Consider the following 19,381-nt stretch of genomic DNA (forward strand, 5'->3'; position numbering starts at 1 on the left):
AGACAAGGAGCGCAAAACCAGATACACTAACATGAGACATGGACTTTCAAAGTAAAACAGGAAACATAACACAGACTCACAGGCAGGCATTATAACAAAGGGAACAAAGACGTGGGACCAGGGCAGACACAGACAGTGACTGGATGTGGGGATACAGCAAACAGGGGAGACAGCAACTCAGAATCACAGACAGAAAACCAGAACACTAAAACTCTAACAGAACCCACCCAGAGAACCTAAACTAAGAATAATCCAAAAACCCAAAAAGCAAAACTAGAATATAATGAAATAACAAACTCAAAGAACCAAAACACAAACCACTGGGTCGATGACCCAGGGATCCTAACATAATGAGGTTCCCAGAAAATCAGCATCTGTTCTATGGGAAGCAGGGAAAGCTGTGATGAGAGGTAAAATAATTTCGTTCACGTCACATAAAAAGAAAGAAAGCAACAATATTCAGGAATTAGAAAAAACCATCAAATCACTAGAAGAAGCCTACGTGTCCCACCAAGATCAGGAAACATTGAACAAAATACGCAAAACAAAACTAGAATTAAATGAGATAATAAAAAAACAAAATTCTTAGTACAAAGACTACGCTTACAAAATTATGAACATAGTAACAAATCCGGTCAATTTCTAGCAAACCAGTTAAAAATAAATAAAGAAAAAACAACTATATGTGCTGTTCAAGATTCATCTGGGAACACAATATATGACCTGATAAAAATAAACAACATTTTCAAGGATTTCTATAAAACGTTGTATTCACCACAAATAAACCCATCTAAAAATGAAATTGATCAGTTTTTAGTTACAACGTAACTCTTCCAAAATTATTAGACAGTCAAGCAATGGCACTGGATTCACCACTGACGCCAGGTGAACTCCAGGAAGCCCTGATAAGTATGCCCAATAATAAGGCTCCAGGTCCAGACGGCTTTCCTGCAGAATTCTACAAAGAATTCTGGACGATTCCAGCACCAGTTTTTTACAGAACGTTGTTGGAAATCAAAGAAAATGGCAGACTACCACCAAATATAAACTCTGCAAATATTAGTCTCTTACTAAAACCAGGCAGAGACCCTATATTTCCTTGAAGCTATCGTCCAATATCCCTTATAAATGTAGACCTTAAAATAATCTGCAAAGCTCTCTCAAAGAGATTAGAGAAAATAACCCCCCTCTTAATTCATCCTGACCAAACTGGTTTCATAAAAGGTAGGCACTCATCAACAAATACACATAGATGACTTAATTTAATAGATTACTCATGCAGCAAAAACATTGAAACCATAATATTGTCTCTAGATGCAGAAAAAGCGTTTGACAGAGTTAACTGGAAATTTCTATTTGCAACTTTACACAAATTTGGTTTTGGAAACTCTTTCATAAACTGGCTAAGAATATTATACAATTCCCCAACAGCTTGTGTCAGAACAAATGACCAAACATCCTCCAGCTTCTGTCTCCTGAGGGGCACCAGGCAGGGATGCCCACTCTCCCCTTCACTGTTTGCAATTTTTATCGAACCACTAGCAGCAGCAATTAGACAGAATTCAGTAATTAAGGGCATAAAATGCAAGAACGTGGAACATAAAATCAGTCTCTATGCGGATGATGTGTTACTCTTTCTCCAAAATTCACAAACCAATCTCTCTGGGGTCATTGAATTGATAAACTCTTTTGCAAGAATATCAGATTACTCAGACCAAGGATAAAGGAGGATTAGATCTGCCTAACTTTAATCACTACTTTTTAGCCAACAGGCTTCAGTTTATCTCTAGATGGTTAAAACACACCTTCTTAGATGAGCCCTGGCTAGATGTTGAACAGGCACTTTGCAATAATCTAGAGATTTCAGACCTACCATTTATCAGCTCAAACATCCAACGACATGAATGCTTTAAAAGCATCAACATCAGCTCTTCTCTGACAGCATGGTGGGAGTTTCATTAATCCCATGCAAACGTACACCTATCTGGAACAACCCTGACATATTACAAAACAATAATATGATAAACTTTCCAGATTGGAGTTGTAAAGGAATCAAATACTTAGAACATATATTAGAAGGAACAGACTTTATTCCTTTTGACAGACTAGTTACACAATATGGGATCAACAAGAAAAGATTTTTAGAATATCAACAAATTAAATCCATAGTAAAAAAGAAATTTAAACCGGGTCAAGTTGAACTACAAACACCATCAAGTGTGGTTCAATTTCTTACTCTTAAAACCCCAAAATTACTTTCCAAAATATACAGAACAGTTTCTAAAACAGATGAATCAATATCACTTCCTATTGCAAAATGGGAAATGGATTTATCGATCAGCTTAGACCAAAACTTCTGGTCTCAGATTTGCTTAAAAACCTTTCATCTAATTAGAAATCCCAGTCTGCAATTAATTCAATACAAAATACTACATAGAGTGCACTATACAGGTCATCGGATGTTCAAGATGGGCTTTACGTCTTCAAACAACTGCTCACACTGCCAAACCAATTCACCGGACAATTATATCCACACTCTTTGGTTCTGTCCACCAGTTCAGAAGTTTTGGCGCGAGATATGTGAAGACTTATCAAAGTGTCTGAAATGTAACATTCCAACTTCCCCTTTAGTGTGTTTGTTGGGCAGCTTAGATAATGTCACTACGGAAAAGAATATAGCCCATATGGTCTTGATGCATTCTCAATCATCCAGGAAAGTAAATCTCCAAAAGTTGAATCTGTTCATCTGGACGTAGCGTTTTGTGGGAGAAACGTTTCGTCACTCATCCAAGTGACTTCTTCAGTCTCAGCTGACTGCAGGTTTCCCCAAACCTTATAAACAGTACATTTGCATAATGACTGAAACCAGCCCACTGAGGGAACAATGGGCTGTGAGGTCAGTTCCTTAATCATAATTATGCAAATTCCCATGACCATTGATCAACAATCACTGACCAAAACCCACTGATCAAAGAACACTGATCAATGGCCATGAATACCATTCACAGAGAGTTGGGGAATGGCTGCAATCACAGCATTGTAAGATGGCGAAAGATGTACCCTTAGGCCCCCTCCTCGATTCAGAGATGGTCTTTCCCTTTTCACGTAAATGGCCTCCTTGACTCCGCGCTCAAACCAGCGTTCCTCCCTGTCCAGGATGTGTACATCCTCATCATTGAAAGAGTGTCCACTGGCCTGTAGGTGTAAATACACTGCAGAGTCCTGGCCTGACGAGGTAGCTCTTCTGTGTTGTGCCATCCGCTACGCTAGAGGTTGTTTGGTAGCCCATATGGTTTTCACTGCCCTATGCATAGCCAAGAAAACAGCCCTCATGAACTGGAAAAATAAAAATAATCTTAATTCTAACCAATATAAAAATGATCTATTAGATTACATTAGTCTTGATAGTGTAGTGAAGTAGATTTTGGGTTGGGATGTTACATGATGTCCCTAAACGCACCACTGACATCCACACCTTTCAGCCGACAATTACCTGGCTATAAGAAACAGCTGCGCTTCACTACTGAGAGAAGGCATTTGGCAGTCTTGGCAATCTAAGGTGGCTGCAGCACTAGGCAGTTGAGCTCCACATATCTCTTAAGGAAAGCTACTCAGTTGCCCTTAGAGAGTGGTAAGTGCGACTTTTGTTTATCATACTGTGGCATAGTAGGGTGGACTCTGACTACTGTTTCCCTCTCTTGTTGCAGGTGTGCATTAGACTGCTGCTGTCTTGTCAGATGCTGTTTTGTTTGTTACGCACTACTTTTATAACGAACAGTGATTCGGGATGTGTTTTTATTGATTGTTTAACGTTTTTATCTTTTCTTTTATTGCTTTAGTGGAGGTGCGGCCGCTTGTTCAGAGGCTAGGCACGTGAGGTGGAATCCCCTCCCCGATGCATGCGAGTGTACACACCGGGCATAGGCAGATTGCACCATTTAGAGTTTAGTGTGAGTGAGGTTTGCTGTGAAATCACACGGGTGAGTAATTGGTGGCACCCTTGGGCACTCCTCCCTGTAGGTTGCCTCCTCAAGTGGCCGGTCTCCACCATTTTGTCTAGTTGCCTCTTTTAACATATTGTGCTTGTTTTAGTGTAGCATTGTGGTAGGGAGTATGTCGTTTTAATCATTGTTCGGTAATAAAGTGTTTTAATTATTTTACTCTCTTACCCCTGCTACCCTAGGTGCCTTTTTAATCTTTTAGTTATGTTTTAGTAGTTCCTCTAAATAAACTTTTGAATTATAAACTTTCTTTGTCTCACCTCTGCCTTTAAATAACGAGTCTGTGGGCTTTGGTAGCCAGTGCAATCTTCTCATTGGCTAGAGAAATCTTTCCTGGGGTTGTAGCGCCCTCCCCCAGGTGGCGTTGTCACTACTTTAGTAACCGTCCCCGGTTATCTCTCATTTCCGCGACACCACAATCTGGCGTTGTCGACAGGATATTTTCAGGCAGAGATCTGTTGCATGTTGTTTTGTTTTGTTTTTGCGGGGTTAAATCTGTTCGGTTTGTTTGGTTATTGTAGTGCAGCGGCAAGACAGCAGCAGTGGCAGCGTCGGGACGGACTTCTGGTTTTTATAAAGTGATATTTAAATACTCTGGTTTATTATGGAGGAAGAGCTCACACAGCTACGAGACTTGGTAGCTCAGCTGCAAGCAGAAAATCGGCGGATGCGGCAAGAGCGAGGATCGGAGCAACCTGGCACCAGTGCTGCTGCTACAGGTTCATCCACCAATGGGCATTCTGCTGTTTCAGCTCCCGCGACTGAGAGACTGATTTATATTCCTCGGGAGAGGAAGTGCCCATGGTTCAACGGTAAGACTGGTATAGGTATTGCCGAATGGGTGGAAGAGGTGCAGGCCTGTTTGAGGGTACGACATCTTTCACCAGCCGACCAAGCCCTTTTCATCTATGATCATCTAGAAGGCGAGCCCAGAGAAGAGATTAAATATCGGCTTCCAGAGGAGAAAGACGATCCCGAAAAGATTTTGACTATTTTACAGGAACTGTATGGATGTACTAAGTCATATGTTTCTCTGCAGGAAGAGTTCTTTTCAAGACGACAGCAGGAGGGAGAAACATTGCAAGAGTTTTCGCATGCTCTTATGTGCCTCATGGACAGAGTTGCGAAACAGTCCCCTCATGTTCTGCTGAACAAAGATGTGTTGCTTAGAGACCAATTTGTTGAAAATGTGCTTGATTGTTTCTTACGCAGAGAATTAAAACAGTATGTCCGCAGCCACCCTACTGCCACCTTGATGGATGTTCGTCATGAGGCTATATTATGGGAGCGTGGAGGTATGCCAGGGGGCGGGAGGGATAGAAGTTACTCGGTTCCCCCAGCGCTAGGCTTTCAACACACTGTCCAGGAGGTCCCTTTTAGAGGTAGTCCGGCAGGTATTGCACCCTATGCATCTGAAATACGGGAGTTAAAAGAGATTCTTAAAAGTCAGCAAGAGCAGTTGAATCAGCTCGCAAAGAGTCTTGCTGCTTTGAATAGTGCTTCGACACCATATCCTGCCTCACGTAATAAGGCTGTCATTTGCAGACGGTGCCAGAAGGTTGGGCATTTTGCCAGAGAGTGCCCTGGTGAGCCCACAGTCATGCCTGTGCAGTCAGCTGGTACAGCAACGCAAGTCAGTTTAAGTGATGTTGGCTGTTCTTCCATGCAGGAAAACTTCCACCCCCTGAACCATTGAGCCGAGATTCAGGTGGGGGCATCCTAGGCTCAGAGTCTGTACTACCTGACCCGTTGCTGCAGGTTACTGGTAGGAAACCAGTAACTGGTAGGAAACCAGTAACCCCTGCTGTCAAAACCATTACTTCGGTCTTTCCTGGGTACGCATTGTCTGACCTTCGTATGTTGCAGGAGACGGACCCCGTGATCCGGGAGTTTCTGCAATTTTGGAGGCTGAGGCGGGGCCCTGACGCTAAGGAGCGTGGTCGCACTTCAAGGCTGGCCCTCGGATTGGTCAGGCAATGGCGTCGGTTAGTGGAGCAGGGTGGTGTGTTATATCGGAAGGTCTGTCATCCAAGGAGAGGAGAGACACTGCAGGTATTGCTGCCCAAGTCCCTTCAGGGTCAAGTTTTGCAACATGTGTGCCAGGAGCATGGTCATCAGGGTGTTCGGAGCACGGTAGATGTGGTTTCTCAATGGTGCTACTGGGTAGGGATGTATAGAGACGTCCAACGGTGGTGCCAGGAGTGTGAGCGATGCCAGTCGGCTCAAGATGCACCAACCCAACCGAAGCAAATCCCTGTAGCTGAGTGGCGTAAGACGCGCCACGACCAGCAAGCTAAGGATGCTCCCCTGCGAGAAGGTCAGCTGGTTTATCTGAAGAAAGTTGGGCTCAGAGGTCGTGATAAAATTAAGGGTGCTTCGAGTTCAGTGGTGTATAAAGTGCTTAAGGCCCCTGACCAAAATGGGTCCGTGTATACTACTACCCCTGTAGAAGAACCGATGCAAGATGGCGAGTGGTTTTTATTGGTCTCGGAACCTACTCCAGCCCCAAGCAGTTGCCAACAAAGACCAGAGACTCCTAGCCCTCGTAGGTCAGATGAGCTAGAACCCTCAACGTCCTCCGCGGGGTCGGCCTGCCCTGACCAGCTGCCAGTTATGGCTGGTGTTCATAACGATATAGCCCCTTTACGCAGGACTAATCGTGGTAATGCTGGGACGCACCCAAATCCGCACCATTTGCCCCAGGCAGCAGGAAGTAGAGCAATAGAGGCCGTGAACTCACAGGCACCTGTGCCTACTACAGTTACCCTGTTTAGACCTTGGTAGTGAGTGTCAATCGTCGGGACGACGATTCAAATCTCGGGGGTAGATTGTAGTGAAGTAGATTTTGGGTTGGGATGTTACATGATGTCCCTAAACGCACCACTGACATCCACACCTTTCAGCCGACAATTACCTGGCTATAAGAAACAGCTGCGCTTCACTACTGAGAGAAGGCATTTGGCAGTCTTGGCAATCTAAGGTGGCTGCAGCACTAGGCAGTTGAGCTCCACATATCTCTTAAGGAAAGCTACTCAGTTGCCCTTAGAGAGTGGTAAGTGCGACTTTTGTTTATCATACTGTGGCATAGTAGGGTGGACTCTGACTACTGTTTCCCTCTCTTGTTGCAGGTGTGCATTAGACTGCTGCTGTCTTGTCAGATGCTGTTTTGTTTGTTACGCACTACTTTTATAACGAACAGTGATTCGGGATGTGTTTTTATTGATTGTTTAACGTTTTTATCTTTTCTTTTATTGCTTTAGTGGAGGTGCGGCCGCTTGTTCAGAGGCTAGGCACGTGAGGTGGAATCCCCTCCCCGATGCATGCGAGTGTACACACCGGGCATAGGCAGATTGCACCATTTAGAGTTTAGTGTGAGTGAGGTTTGCTGTGAAATCACACGGGTGAGTAATTGGTGGCACCCTTGGGCACTCCTCCCTGTAGGTTGCCTCCTCAAGTGGCCGGTCTCCACCATTTTGTCTAGTTGCCTCTTTTAACATATTGTGCTTGTTTTAGTGTGGCATTGTGGTAGGGAGTATGTCGTTTTAATCATTGTTCGGTAATAAAGTGTTTTAATTATTTTACTCTCTTACCCCTGCTACCCTAGGTGCCTTTTTAATCTTTTAGTTATGTTTTAGTAGTTCCTCTAAATAAACTTTTGAATTATAAACTTTCTTTGTCTCACCTCTGCCTTTAAATAACGAGTCTGTGGGCTTTGGTAGCCAGTGCAATCTTCTCATTGGCTAGAGAAATCTTTCCTGGGGTTGTAGCGCCCTCCCCCAGGTGGCGTTGTCACTACTTTAGTAACCGTCCCCGGTTATCTCTCATTTCCGCGACACCACAATCGAAACTCTGCCACCACATCAGATCAATTGCTCTGGGCTCCTTTGATCAGCTCCATCACCTAGTGGGGGTGGGGGGTCATAGTTTGGTCCCACCTTCGCTGTTGTGATTGGTGTGGGGGTAGGGACAGGCTTAGGGCGTCGGGGGGTTCCCCAGGAGCATCTTCCTTGGGGGGCTCAACCCGGGGTTGTGGTCATGGCCTATTAAGGGCTCTGTTGGCTTTTAGGTGATGGTTTCCTCGTGGCTGCGTGCAGCGGGGCTAGGGGAGGGTCTGTACTGATGGACGTGGGTTACTGACCTGGTAGCCTGGCTGCCCCTGGGTGGGTCCGGGGCGGGCGTGAGGTTCTGGGGACGCTCCGTCTCTGGGCTGGGGCCCTGGCTGGGCCTTGGGGCTTGGGTCCTGCTTGGTGTGTCACCGGGGTTGTGGGCGGGTGGGTGTATGGGGGCTCAGCCCTGGTGCAGGGTGCCGCCAGTGCATCGAGCCACCTGGGGGGCTCTTCAACTGGTGGGGGAGGCTGTTACATCATTGCAGGAGGTCTCCTCTTTCCAGGAACTCACTCTGCAGGTGGGGGAGATATAGAAGAGGTGGAGGAAGAACTCAGCCTGGGCGTCTATTGTCTTGTGTAGTCTGGAAGATGAGTGGATGACGGGGTGGGTGCAGTTTTCTCTGTGGTGGGGTTGGGTGGGCTGTCCCGGGCTCAGTGGGGCTGGGCGGCGCTGCTGCACTGGGCCCTGGTCCGGATGGGCCTGGGCCCCCTTTCCCTGGTGGGTTGCAGAGTATCGGGGTGCCTACTGGGGTCAGCGGGGGAGCTGGCTCCTACCTCAAAGCACACTGTGCGCTGTCGATGTCACGTGCTGCACAATAACATTCAATATTTAGTATTTACTGTTATATTCACATAGATTATCGGGATGATGTTGTTTATTATATTGCTCTCTTTTTTTGCTTGTTTTCTCTTTTTTCTTTCTCAGCAGGTGATCCAGGTGATCGATATATGTATTTTTTGTCTGTTTGTTTTGTTGGTTTTTGTTTTTTGCCCTTTATCACAGTTCCTCTTCCCCGCTGTTTTTCTTTCACTACCTCTCTTTCTTTCTCTCTTTTCTTTCCCCCAGTCATGTCTGTCCCGAGCAAGTGAAAATAAAAATAAATTAAACAATAAAAACAAAGGTGTATCAAATAGACCAATATGGCAAGGCTGGGATGGTCCATTTGGCAAAGTAAATCCATTGGGCATCTTTCTTTGCCTTTAGACAATAATTCTGATGGCAAAAGAACCAAACGGGACAGGGAAAAACCCAAAACACAGTCATGTGAGCTCTGAGGGCTCACAGCGCTTATTTATCTCTGCACAGCTACTTCCTCTTTCAGGCTCCGCGGTCTCCCCCAGCATGTCTGAAAACAGACAGCTAGTACCTCATTCTATAGGTCAAGTGTGATTTCCTCACCTTTTGGCACACAGACCAATGGCACAACCTTTTCTCCACCGGTCTCACACCTCCCACACTTCCTCATTTCAGCTGCGTCTGAAAACTTTATATAGCAAAGCAGAAGCATATCAGAGTGGTTATTTTCTTCAACTGTCGATGTCGAAATACATTTACACAGTTCTGCGAAATTTTCCCCTACGATGTTGGTATGGTAAATGGCCTGTATTTGTATAGCGCTTTACTAGTCCCTAAGGACCCCAAAGCGCTTTACACATTTAGTCATCCACCCATTCACACACTGGTGATGGCAGCTACATTCTTCTTAACAAGGTTCCAAGTAGAGCTTCAAACTGCAACAAGAAGAAATGGGAGTAAGACAAAGCATTTTTTTGAGCATGTTATTTATTGGAAACAACGCTTAAACTGAAACAGGCTGTTTTACAGCTGATCCAAAGTTTAGGTCCACATGCCTTTAAAAGTTCAAAAGTGCAAAAATGTGGATTCACTTTTATTTTCTGTCAGGTTGTCAAACTATCATGACTTTCTGATGGCAAAGGCAAAAAAACGTGTTTTGGAACGTGGTCGTTGTTGAACTGCATAAGCAGGGTCTCTCTCAGCGCGCCATCGCTGCTGAGGTGGGACGCAGTAAGACGGTCATTTCCCAAACATAGGACACTGAAAGGTGGAAGGAAGTTTTATTCTCTAATGAGAACAAATGTAACCTTGATGGTCCTGATGGTTTCCAACGTTACTGGCATGATAAGCAGATCCCACCTGAGGTGTTTTCTATAATGGTGGAGCTACTCATTACTGAGTTCATGTTTGGAACTTTGATTTCTGTTTTGGGTTTTTTTTGGAGGTGTGGTCCTAAACTTTTGATTAGCTGTTTCAGTTTAAGCATTGTTTTCAATAAATCGCTCAAAAACTGTTTTGTCTCACTCACATTTCTTCTTGTTGCATGTTGAAGATCTACTTGGAACCTTGTTAAGATCCAACCATGCAAAATGGGAGTTTTGCCATTTTTCAAATGGTTTTAAACTTTTGATCGGGACTGTATTTACTGGTTTATATTTAGTGTTCACATGTTTTATTATTTACATATTTACATGTCTGAATGTTTGCATGTGCACCTTTCAAAGCAGTTTCAAAACCACTTGTGGTTTCAACACATGTACCTCAGGCTAAAACCTTCTAGAGTCTGATTGGTTGATTCAATCACACGAGTCAGAAAAAGGAAGTTGTTGATGATGATGATGATGATGAAGTGTGAGAAGTGTAAAGATGCTCAGGCAGTGAAGACAAAGATGAAAAAATTAAGAGAGAGCAGAAATGTGATATGCAGATAAACCACAAGTTTTTGCAGCCATGTAGGATGTTTCCTTACCGCTTCCAGCACTGCCAATGCACAGAGTAAACATAACCAGTGAAGCAGCTTTTTCTGTATATTGAAAATTACAGAGGATACTTTAAACACAGGTGAGTCCTGCAGGTTTTCATCCACACGTCTTTTATACTGTTTAATGATGACTTCTGAGGGATTTTTTTAACTAACTTTCCAAAGACAAACTTGAGATGCTGCTTTTAACAGCTTCTAACATGGTGATTAAAAAGTGAGTCCTTTTAACGCAGCTGCTTCAGTCACTCCAGCTTCACGGGCTGGAGCTTCTACCAGGTTCAAAGAAAACACTGTCACCGACTAAGGCCGGAGGAGTGTACTGTGTTAGCAGACGTGTATGTGGGGAGGTATCATAGCCAAAACAAATACACCAACAAACAACACCATGTATTTAAAGTTGACTGTCAATTTAAAAAACAAAAACATGTTCCTGTTTGTTTCAGATCTGCCTGTTACCAGAAAAAAATAGTGGTTGGTAAGAGTAAGAATCTGGTTAGATACCATATTTCTAAGATTTTCAGGGCCGAGTACAATAACCTCAGTTTCGTCTGAATTAAGAAGCAGAAAGTTAGCGGCCATCCAGGTCTTTATGTCTTTAAGACATTCCTGCAGTTTAACTAATTGGTGTGTGTTACCTGGCTTCATGGATAGATAGAGCTGCGTGTCATCTGCATAGCAGTGAAAATTTATGCTATGTTTTCTAATGATGCTGCCTAAGGGAAGCATGTATAATGTAAACAGAATTGGTCCTAGCACTGAACCCTGTGGAACTCCATAATTGACCTTAGTGTGTGAAGAGGACTCTCCATTTACATGTACAAATTGGAGTCTATTAGATAGATATGATACAAACCACTGCAGTGCAGTACCTGTAATGGCTTATTTGAAGAGTTTCAGTCAGGTTTCAGAGCTCATCACAGCACAGAAACAGCTTTAGTGAAGGTTACAAATGATCTTCTTATGGCCTCTGACAGTGGACTCATCTCTGTGCTTGTCCTGCTAGACCTCAGTGCAGCGTTCGATACTGTTGACCATAATATCCTATTAGAGCGATTAGAACATGCTGTAGGTATTACAGGTACTGCACTGCAGTGGTATGAATTTTTTTGAATATATTTGTTACATTGTTACATGTGTTGTGTTAGTTTAAAAGGTTTATATTATGAATTGAATTGATTACAATTAACAGTAATTGTCACCGAACTCATTTTATTTACAGGTATTTGTCACATTTATGAACATAATGCTAACTTACATTTACATGGATATTTATTTAATGACAATAAAGTAACTAACAATAACAATTAAACAAGAATATTTCAAATACACCAACAGTATTTACAGTTGTTCACACAGGATTAACCTGAGTGACCTGTTCCGGGACCGTTTCTTTAACAACTGTAATAGATTACAGGAAGTCTCTGGCAGTGTTGCTGAATCTGCCCGAGCAAGATCAGATGTGGATGAGCTGCTGCAACTGAGACCTGCGCTTTGTCTTTTCTGGTGGGCAAGTGGAGAATCACACAGGGTGGTCTGCAAAGAGAGCTTTAGGATGCTTCCTCCTACTGTCCACGGCATCGTCCATCCACAGGGTTTGCAGGGCTCACTCGTGGCTGCCACACCACTAAGATGTTTACAGAAATATGCAAGCAGGAGATGGTGGATGCTATATTATTAGTATAATACTTGTAACTCTGTAGCAGACAACAGTTCGATAAAGTTCTGTTAACATAGAATCTAATCTTGTGGTTACAAGATTAGATTCTATAAGTTTCAAAGAGATTTAGTTTATATATTTTATATGATACAGTAAATGTGTACGAATGACCGGCAATAATTCAGTCACTGAAATTATCCATGAAACTAGCTAGTAACTCCTAAATGCGTGTAGATTAAAGGGGATTATTTTACCTGGATATGATTGTCTCTGATGAGCCTAAGGTACCAAACATGCCAGCAATGTTGATACCGGTTTTGTAGCTCCTCGGAATTCAAACAGTACACAACACACAGAGCAACACTTCTCTGTCCATTTTTCAGTTTTTGCGCTGTGGCGTTAGCGAGCGGGGGAAAAAAACGGAAGTAGGGGCGGACTTGAACGAAGGCTAGAAGGCTGTCCAGTTTCACAGCCGCTCACTTGTGTCCTAACCGGCCGTCAATGGATCATACGCAGCATCCTTCCCCTGAATTTGGACACAGCCTCTCTGTGGGTTTGTTCCTGTTTACCGTGACAGTCTCCTCCTGTGTATCATGTTCAGGTTTGTTAGCCTAGATTAGTATCAGCTGTGTTCAATTCAATTCAATTCAATTTTATTTATATAGCGCCAAATCACAACAAAAGTCGCCTCAAGGCGCTTTATATTGTACAGTAGATAGCACAATAATAAATACAGAGAAAAACCCAACAATCATATGACCCCCTATGAGCAAGCACTTTGGCGACAGTGGGAAGGAAAAACTCCCTTTTAACAGGAAGAAACCTCCGGCAGAACCAGGCTCAGGGAGGGGCGGGGCCATCTGCTGCGACCGGTTGGGGTGAGAGAAGGAAAACAGGATAAAGACATGCTGTGGAAGAGAGACAGAGATTAATAACAGATATGATTCGATGCAGAGAGGTCTGTTAACACATAGTGAGTGAGAAAGGTGACTGGAAGGGAAAAACTCAATGCATCATGGGAATCCCCGGCAGCCTACGTCTATTGCAGCATAACTAAGGGAGGATTCAGGGTCACCTGGTCCAGCCCTAACTATATGCTTTAGCAAAAAGGAAAGTTTTAAGCCTAATCTTGAAAGTAGAGATAGTGTCTTTCTCCCGAATCCAAACTGGAAGCTGGTTCCACAGAAGAGGGGCCTGAAAACTGAAGGCTCTGCCTCCCATTCTACTTTTAAATACTCTAGGAACAACAAGTAGGCCTGCAGAGCGAGAGCGAAGTGCTCTAATGGGGTGATATGGTACTACAAGGTCATTAAGATAAGATGGGGCCTGATTTAAGATCGAAGAATTAATGGCAGGACTTCTTTGAGCAGTTTTGTAGGAATGGGGTCTAAAAGACACGTTGATGGTTTGGAGGAAGTAATTATTGAAGTTAACTCAGAAAGATCAATTGGAGAAAAAGAGTTTAACTTAACATTGATGGTACTAAAAGTAGCTGTAGATAATATTACATCTGTGGGATGATTATTGGTAATTTTTTCTCTAATGATAAAAATTTTATTTGTGAAGAAGTTCATGAAGTCATTACTAGTTAATGTTAAAGGGATGGTTGGCTCAGTAGAGCTCTGACTGTTTGTCAGCCTGGCTACAGTGCTGAAGAGAAACCTGGGGTTGTTCTTATTTTCTTTAATCAGTGACGAATAGTAAGATGTTCTGGCTTTGCGGAGGGCTTTCTTATAAAGCAGCAAACTATTTCTCCAGGCTAAATGATGATCCTCTAAATTTGTGACACGCCATTTCCTCTCCAGCTTACGAGTTATCTGCTTTAGGCTACGTGTTTGAGAATTATACCACGGAGTCAGGTACTTCGGATTTGAGGCTTTAGTTTTCACAGGAGCTACAGTATCCAGAGTCGTACGTAGTGAGGAGGTAAAATTATTAACAAGATGATCGACCTCTGTTGGAGTAGCGTTCAGATAGCTGCTCTGCTCTATGTTGGTACAGGGCATTGAAGATGATAACAGTGGGTGGATTATATTCTTAAACTTAGTTACAGCACTTTCAGAAAGACATCTACTGTGATAAAGTCTACTCTCCGCTGCTGTGTAATCAATTATTGTAAATGTAAATGTTATCAGGAAATGATCAGACAGCAGAGGGTTTTCAGGAAACACTGTTAAATGTTCAGTTTCTATGCCATATGTTAAAACAAGATCTAGAGTGTGATTAAAGTGGTGGGTGGGTTCTTTTACAGTTTGAGAGAAGCCAATTGAGTCTAATAACAGATTAAATGCCATGTTGAGGCTGTCATTTTTAGCATCTACATGGATGTTAAAATCACCCACAATAATTATTTTATCTGAGCTGAGCACTAAATCAGATAAAAAGTCTGAGAAATCAGAGAGAAACTGTGTGTAAGGCCCAGGTGGACGATAGATGATAACAAGTAAGACTGGTTTCTGAGTTTTACAGCTGGGGTGGACGAGGCTAAGCATCAGGCCTGCCTGTTCCCTCATTATCACATGTGTGCATATGTTATCCCTCTGTATTCTTTGTCACATTCACCCTCCTTGTAGGTGATATTTCTGTCAGTCAGTCAGTATTATGTCCATTTATTGTTTATTGGGTATTTTGACTTTGTTGCTCTCCACCCTTTTTAAAGCTGTGATTGTGAGTTCAGTTCTGTGTTGCCGAGTCCTTATTTTGGGTCCACAGCTCTGCCTGCCACACACCTGCAGCTATGACATAAATAAACAAAGAAATACATAAGAAAGTAGTCGTCTGCTGAGCAAAAGTGAAGACAGCACCTCCAACAGCAAAGCTGCTGCCTCCCTGCCAGACTCCTTTCTTTGGGCTGCTGGATTTTCGATAATCCATCGTTCCTAGCAGCTGTTTTGTTTTAAGGATGTCTCCAGTCCCAACAGCAACAGACAGGTCCACTCCCCTTTTGCTATAAATGTAGAATGGGTGGAATCTGTCTCCACCTTTGGGTTTCTAAATGCCCACATGTCCACCGATCTCACCTGGAACCACAACACCGTCTCCCTGGTAGAGAAGGCCCAGCAGCGTGCTCTCCTACTGCCTGGGTGTTTGGTACGCAGGGGCCACAAGTGAGAACAGGAAGGATGTGCAGAGGGTAATTACAGCACCCAAAAAATCATTGGCTTCCCTCTACCACCCCTGGAGGCCATCACTAGGTCCTGATGTCTCAAGAAAACCAGGTTACCCCTCACACGCCGCCCACCACCTGTTTGGCCTGCTGCCTTCCTGTCAGCACCTCAGGTCAATCACGTCCACACCTCCAGACTCACTAACAGCTCCTAAAAGGGCCATTTGGACATTTGGACACTATCACCCCACCCCTGCCCACCCACCTATCAGAGCCATGGTCCATTATACAAGCACTTTGCAACCTGTTCTCTAATGTGTGCCTTCCTCCTGGTGTGGAGCACCCGTAATTTCATTATAGATATAATTTCAATGAAGGGCTATTCTATTTTATTGTATTCTATTTTATTGTATGCATTGCTGGAGACTTGTTGGTAGCGCCAAACTCTCCGTTACCGTTTTCCTCTGTGCTAGGCAGAGATTGTAATTTTGCTGTCTGTCTCATTCAGAAAGTGGGGGATGCAGGTTCCTTCTTTTATATCCCTCTTTTGCAAAATGCAATACTGAACCCTCCTGGCACTAATGTGCAGCTGAAGCTTTTCTGACACCAGGGGTGCCTGCAGCAAATGCAGCAGCATATATTCCTTTCACCAGGTTTCTTCGTGCACAGTTTCTCTTTTATGCAAAATGCAGCTGCAAACCTTTCTGACACTGGGTTGCAATGGACATTACAGGCAGAGGGTGTCCAGTTAATCACTCCGCCGCCCTTCCTTTGCAATATTTAGCAGCAAACTTCTCTGGTACCAGGATTCTCCATCATCTATCCTTCCTCACAAAATGCAGCAGTGCACATTGTGGGCACTGTGTTGGAACACAAAAGGAGGAGAAGTTTTGGCTGTAGCTGTCTCAGCTTTCACAGTAGCTCAACATTGAACTTTTAATATTTAATAGAGTAACCTGATTATAAATTCGAGTAGCAGAAACAAAGTCAGAACACAAAAGAATAAAAATAAAAATGATAAGCTACTTTGTTGGCTCCAGCAAACATTCATTATGGTGTTTATTTTTCAGAAACATGGCTGACCAGACATCGGCTAACAGATTGACCGTGGATGGCTGTCATCCGGTCAACACATCAGTCCACGCTTTCTTTATCCTGATCTACAGCCTCGTGTTTCTGGCAAGTTTTAAATCTTATAATTTGAGTCTTTGTTTAGTGGTTATATTTATTAATGCCACATCATTTTTCTGTCCTCTCTCCATCTTCTTCATGTCTTCAGGTGGGTTTACTCCTCAACAGCTACACCATGAAGTTTTACTTCTGTCGAGCTCATCATCGGGTATCCAGCAGCCTGACAGTCTACCTGAAGAACCTGACGGCTGCTGACTTCCTGCTCTGCCTCAGCCTGCCTATCCGCATCACCAACTACGCCAGCAGCTCCACCACCATCCACCAACTCCACTGCAGCATTGGAATCCCTGTGCTATACTTTAACATGTACGCCAGCATCCTGTTCATGGGGTACATTGCTGCTAACAGGTAGAAAACCTTTGTTGATTTCAGACTGTAGTTCATAAGAATATTAAAAGCTTAATAAACATGAATCTTGTTCTCTTCTTAACGCCTTCTGCAGATGAGAACAGGAACTGCTGTGACTGATTAGTAAAGTTATCTACTGCCTCCTTCCTCTGGTCTCTCCAGGTATCTGAAGATCATCCATCCATCAGGAACTCACATGTTGCAGACAGTACGAGCTGCAAAAATCCTCTCCGGGATCACCTGGGCTTGTCTCCTGGCCCCAACAATCAGCTTCATCACCACATTTTTCATCACCCAAAAACCTCAGATCTCTGACCTCAGACACTGTGACTCCGTCTTCAGTGCATCTGCCAGCCTGCTCGGAAAGGGCATCCACACCTGTTTGGGGATCATCTTCCTGGTGGTCCTAATATCCCTGGTCTTCTTCTATTACAACACCTCCCGCAGGGTGTTGCTGGCACAGCAGAGGCAATTCTCCAGCTCCAACTCCAAGAAGCTTGTGAAGTCTCGCAAGAACATGTTGCTGCTGGTGTGCGTCTTCTGTGTTTGCTTCATCCCCTACCACCTGGTTCGCCTTCCCTACATTTTTCTGTTGAATAGCCACTCCCTGGTCTCTGTGGTTCTATTCTATCTGAATGAAGTGACCATCATGATATCGGTTTTCAATGTGTGTCTGGATCCTCTTATCTACTGTTTTCTCTGTAAGGCTTTTCGGGCCCAGGTGAACTTGAGGATGCCATCCAGGTTTGCACAGATCAACATCCAACCAGTAAATAAGGAGAGGAAGAGCAGCGAGGAGCAGCTGGACACGCTTACACCAGTGACAATGATTCAAACCAGTGAGCTGTAGAGAACAGGTGATCTTTGTCTGAGAGTCAGATAAGACGAGTGAACCAAGAATCGGGTAGCTCAAGACATCATGAACAACAGGAGCTTCTGCTGTTAGGAATAAAATGATTAAATAAAGCTCTTTTTATTATCTTTATATACACATTGCTGTGTGCTCATTAAAGAGGCGGCACTCCATGTAATAAGGGTCAAACTTTGATTCGGCGCTATGACTGAATTGAATTATTGTCAATGACATGTAGAGGAGAAGAAGGGATTTTTGCAAACATGCTTACACATCATAACTGGTTAAAGTCAGGGTGATATTTTTTCTGGGTCAAGTTCTGGTTCATGTCTGACCGAGACGAGGTCAGAGAGAAGATATGCAAGAGAGGAGCACCATGTTGCTTCCTAGAAGAAGACAGTCATAATAATAGATGTTTTTGTTTTAGTATTGAAGTGTATTGCCCACCCTGAGGGTCATCTTTGTGTGAAGCAGACTGCTGGTTTCACATCGAGGTCTGTAACTTGTAATTTCAACTGCTGAAGCAAATTAAATCTTTTAAAAAACAGTCGCTCTCCTGTACTTCATAAGAAAAAGAAACGAGCATGTCACTGCTGAGTTTAGAAATCAATATGAGTCTGACTTCACTTCAAACACTCCTATCAGTTAGTCAAAACGGGCAAAGAACTGGTTTAGGGTGTCAGGTAAAGCTGGGCATACAGTGTGCGAATTTTGGCCCATTTTGAGACAATTTTTCAGTCGTGCAACTGTTTTGGGGATCGGCCCGAGTTTCGCCCTCATCGTGTGTCGCGCATTGTCTACATGTGGTAACAAGAAGCGATTAGCACCTCACGACCAGCTCCCGATCATCAATCGTTTGGTCGCATGAAAATCAAACCTGTTTGAAATCCTGTCGCCCATCGTGAGGGCGTCACCGCAGCCGCTCACACTGCGCACGCACAAACACAGAAATGGAAGTGAAAAGACGGAGCAGCACGGCAGTGCGGCGTGTGATCTGGACACAAGCGATGGAGGCACAACTTGCAGAACTTTGGCTCATCCGAGCCTTTTTGATGTGGCATCACAAAATTATCACGACCACAACAACCGTGAAAATAGTTGGATTTACACCACTGCTCAATCACAGCTGCCTGATCAATGTTTTTCATTAGCAATTTAGCAAAGTTGATGGTGGTGGTGTGTGTGAGTGAGAGACAGATTTTGTGTTATAAGCTGGACACACAGTGTGAGCACTCAGGTCGCATCAGAGCATCGGGCCGTATAGTGTGAGACCCTGCATCGTGACCTACGAACTTCTAACCCCTGAGATTCAATCATACAGTTTGAGCAGGAGCTGAATAACGCGACTGAAAAAATCGCACAGTGTCTGCCCAGCTTTAGGTGATGTCCAGGAGTGTGTGTCTTGATCCTCTGCCACATGTTTCTGGAGTTGTTTGTGTTAAAGTGTTCCTCGATGCGCTGTTTGTATTTGCACTTGGCTTCTTTTGCGCCTCTAAACAGAGACGGAACTTGTTGGTCTCCTGATTTGAAGGCGCTGTCACGTGCTCGCACCTCGCTGTTG

General features: G+C 43.8%; 2 protein-coding genes across 7 annotated transcripts; both read left to right on the forward strand.

Moving 5' to 3' along the window:
* Nucleotides 1-3,414: 3,414 nt before the first annotated feature.
* On the forward strand, nucleotides 3,415-7,668 carry LOC106096873 (uncharacterized). 4 transcript variants are annotated; one of them, XR_003213960.1, is made up of 3 exons: nucleotides 3,415-3,631; nucleotides 3,840-7,053; nucleotides 7,262-7,668. XR_003213960.1 is itself a non-coding variant. In XM_019347665.2 (2 exons), exon 2 carries the CDS (start codon nucleotides 4,606-4,608, stop codon nucleotides 5,695-5,697), a length of 1,092 nt encoding a protein of 363 aa, XP_019203210.1. In that variant the 5' UTR covers nucleotides 3,415-3,631; nucleotides 3,840-4,605; the 3' UTR covers nucleotides 5,698-7,123. The 4 variants fall into 3 exon arrangements, 2 of the variants coding, with proteins under 2 accessions (XP_019203210.1, XP_025754348.1); XR_003213959.1 differs by having other exon boundaries at nucleotides 7,130-7,266; XM_019347665.2 differs by lacking the exon at nucleotides 7,262-7,668 and having other exon boundaries at nucleotides 3,840-7,123.
* Nucleotides 7,669-10,326: 2,658 nt separating this feature from the next.
* On the forward strand, nucleotides 10,327-18,367 carry LOC102076535 (P2Y purinoceptor 14). Of its 3 annotated transcripts, none has more exons than XM_005462751.4 (4): nucleotides 10,327-10,745; nucleotides 16,499-16,607; nucleotides 16,708-16,967; nucleotides 17,130-18,367. In XM_005462751.4, the coding sequence occupies exons 2-4, from the start codon at nucleotides 16,503-16,505 to the stop codon at nucleotides 17,815-17,817; spliced, it is 1,053 nt and encodes a 350-aa protein (XP_005462808.1). In that variant the 5' UTR covers nucleotides 10,327-10,745; nucleotides 16,499-16,502; the 3' UTR covers nucleotides 17,818-18,367. The 3 variants fall into 3 exon arrangements, with proteins under 3 accessions (XP_005462808.1, XP_005462807.1, XP_005462806.1); XM_005462750.4 differs by lacking the exon at nucleotides 10,327-10,745 and adding an exon at nucleotides 12,332-12,923; XM_005462749.4 differs by lacking the exon at nucleotides 10,327-10,745 and having other exon boundaries at nucleotides 14,746-16,607.
* Nucleotides 18,368-19,381: the final 1,014 nt, after the last annotated feature.

Source organism: Oreochromis niloticus, linkage group LG14 (assembly GCF_001858045.2).
Source record: "Oreochromis niloticus isolate F11D_XX linkage group LG14, O_niloticus_UMD_NMBU, whole genome shotgun sequence".
In the NCBI taxonomy this organism is placed as follows: Eukaryota; Metazoa; Chordata; class Actinopteri; order Cichliformes; family Cichlidae; genus Oreochromis; species Oreochromis niloticus.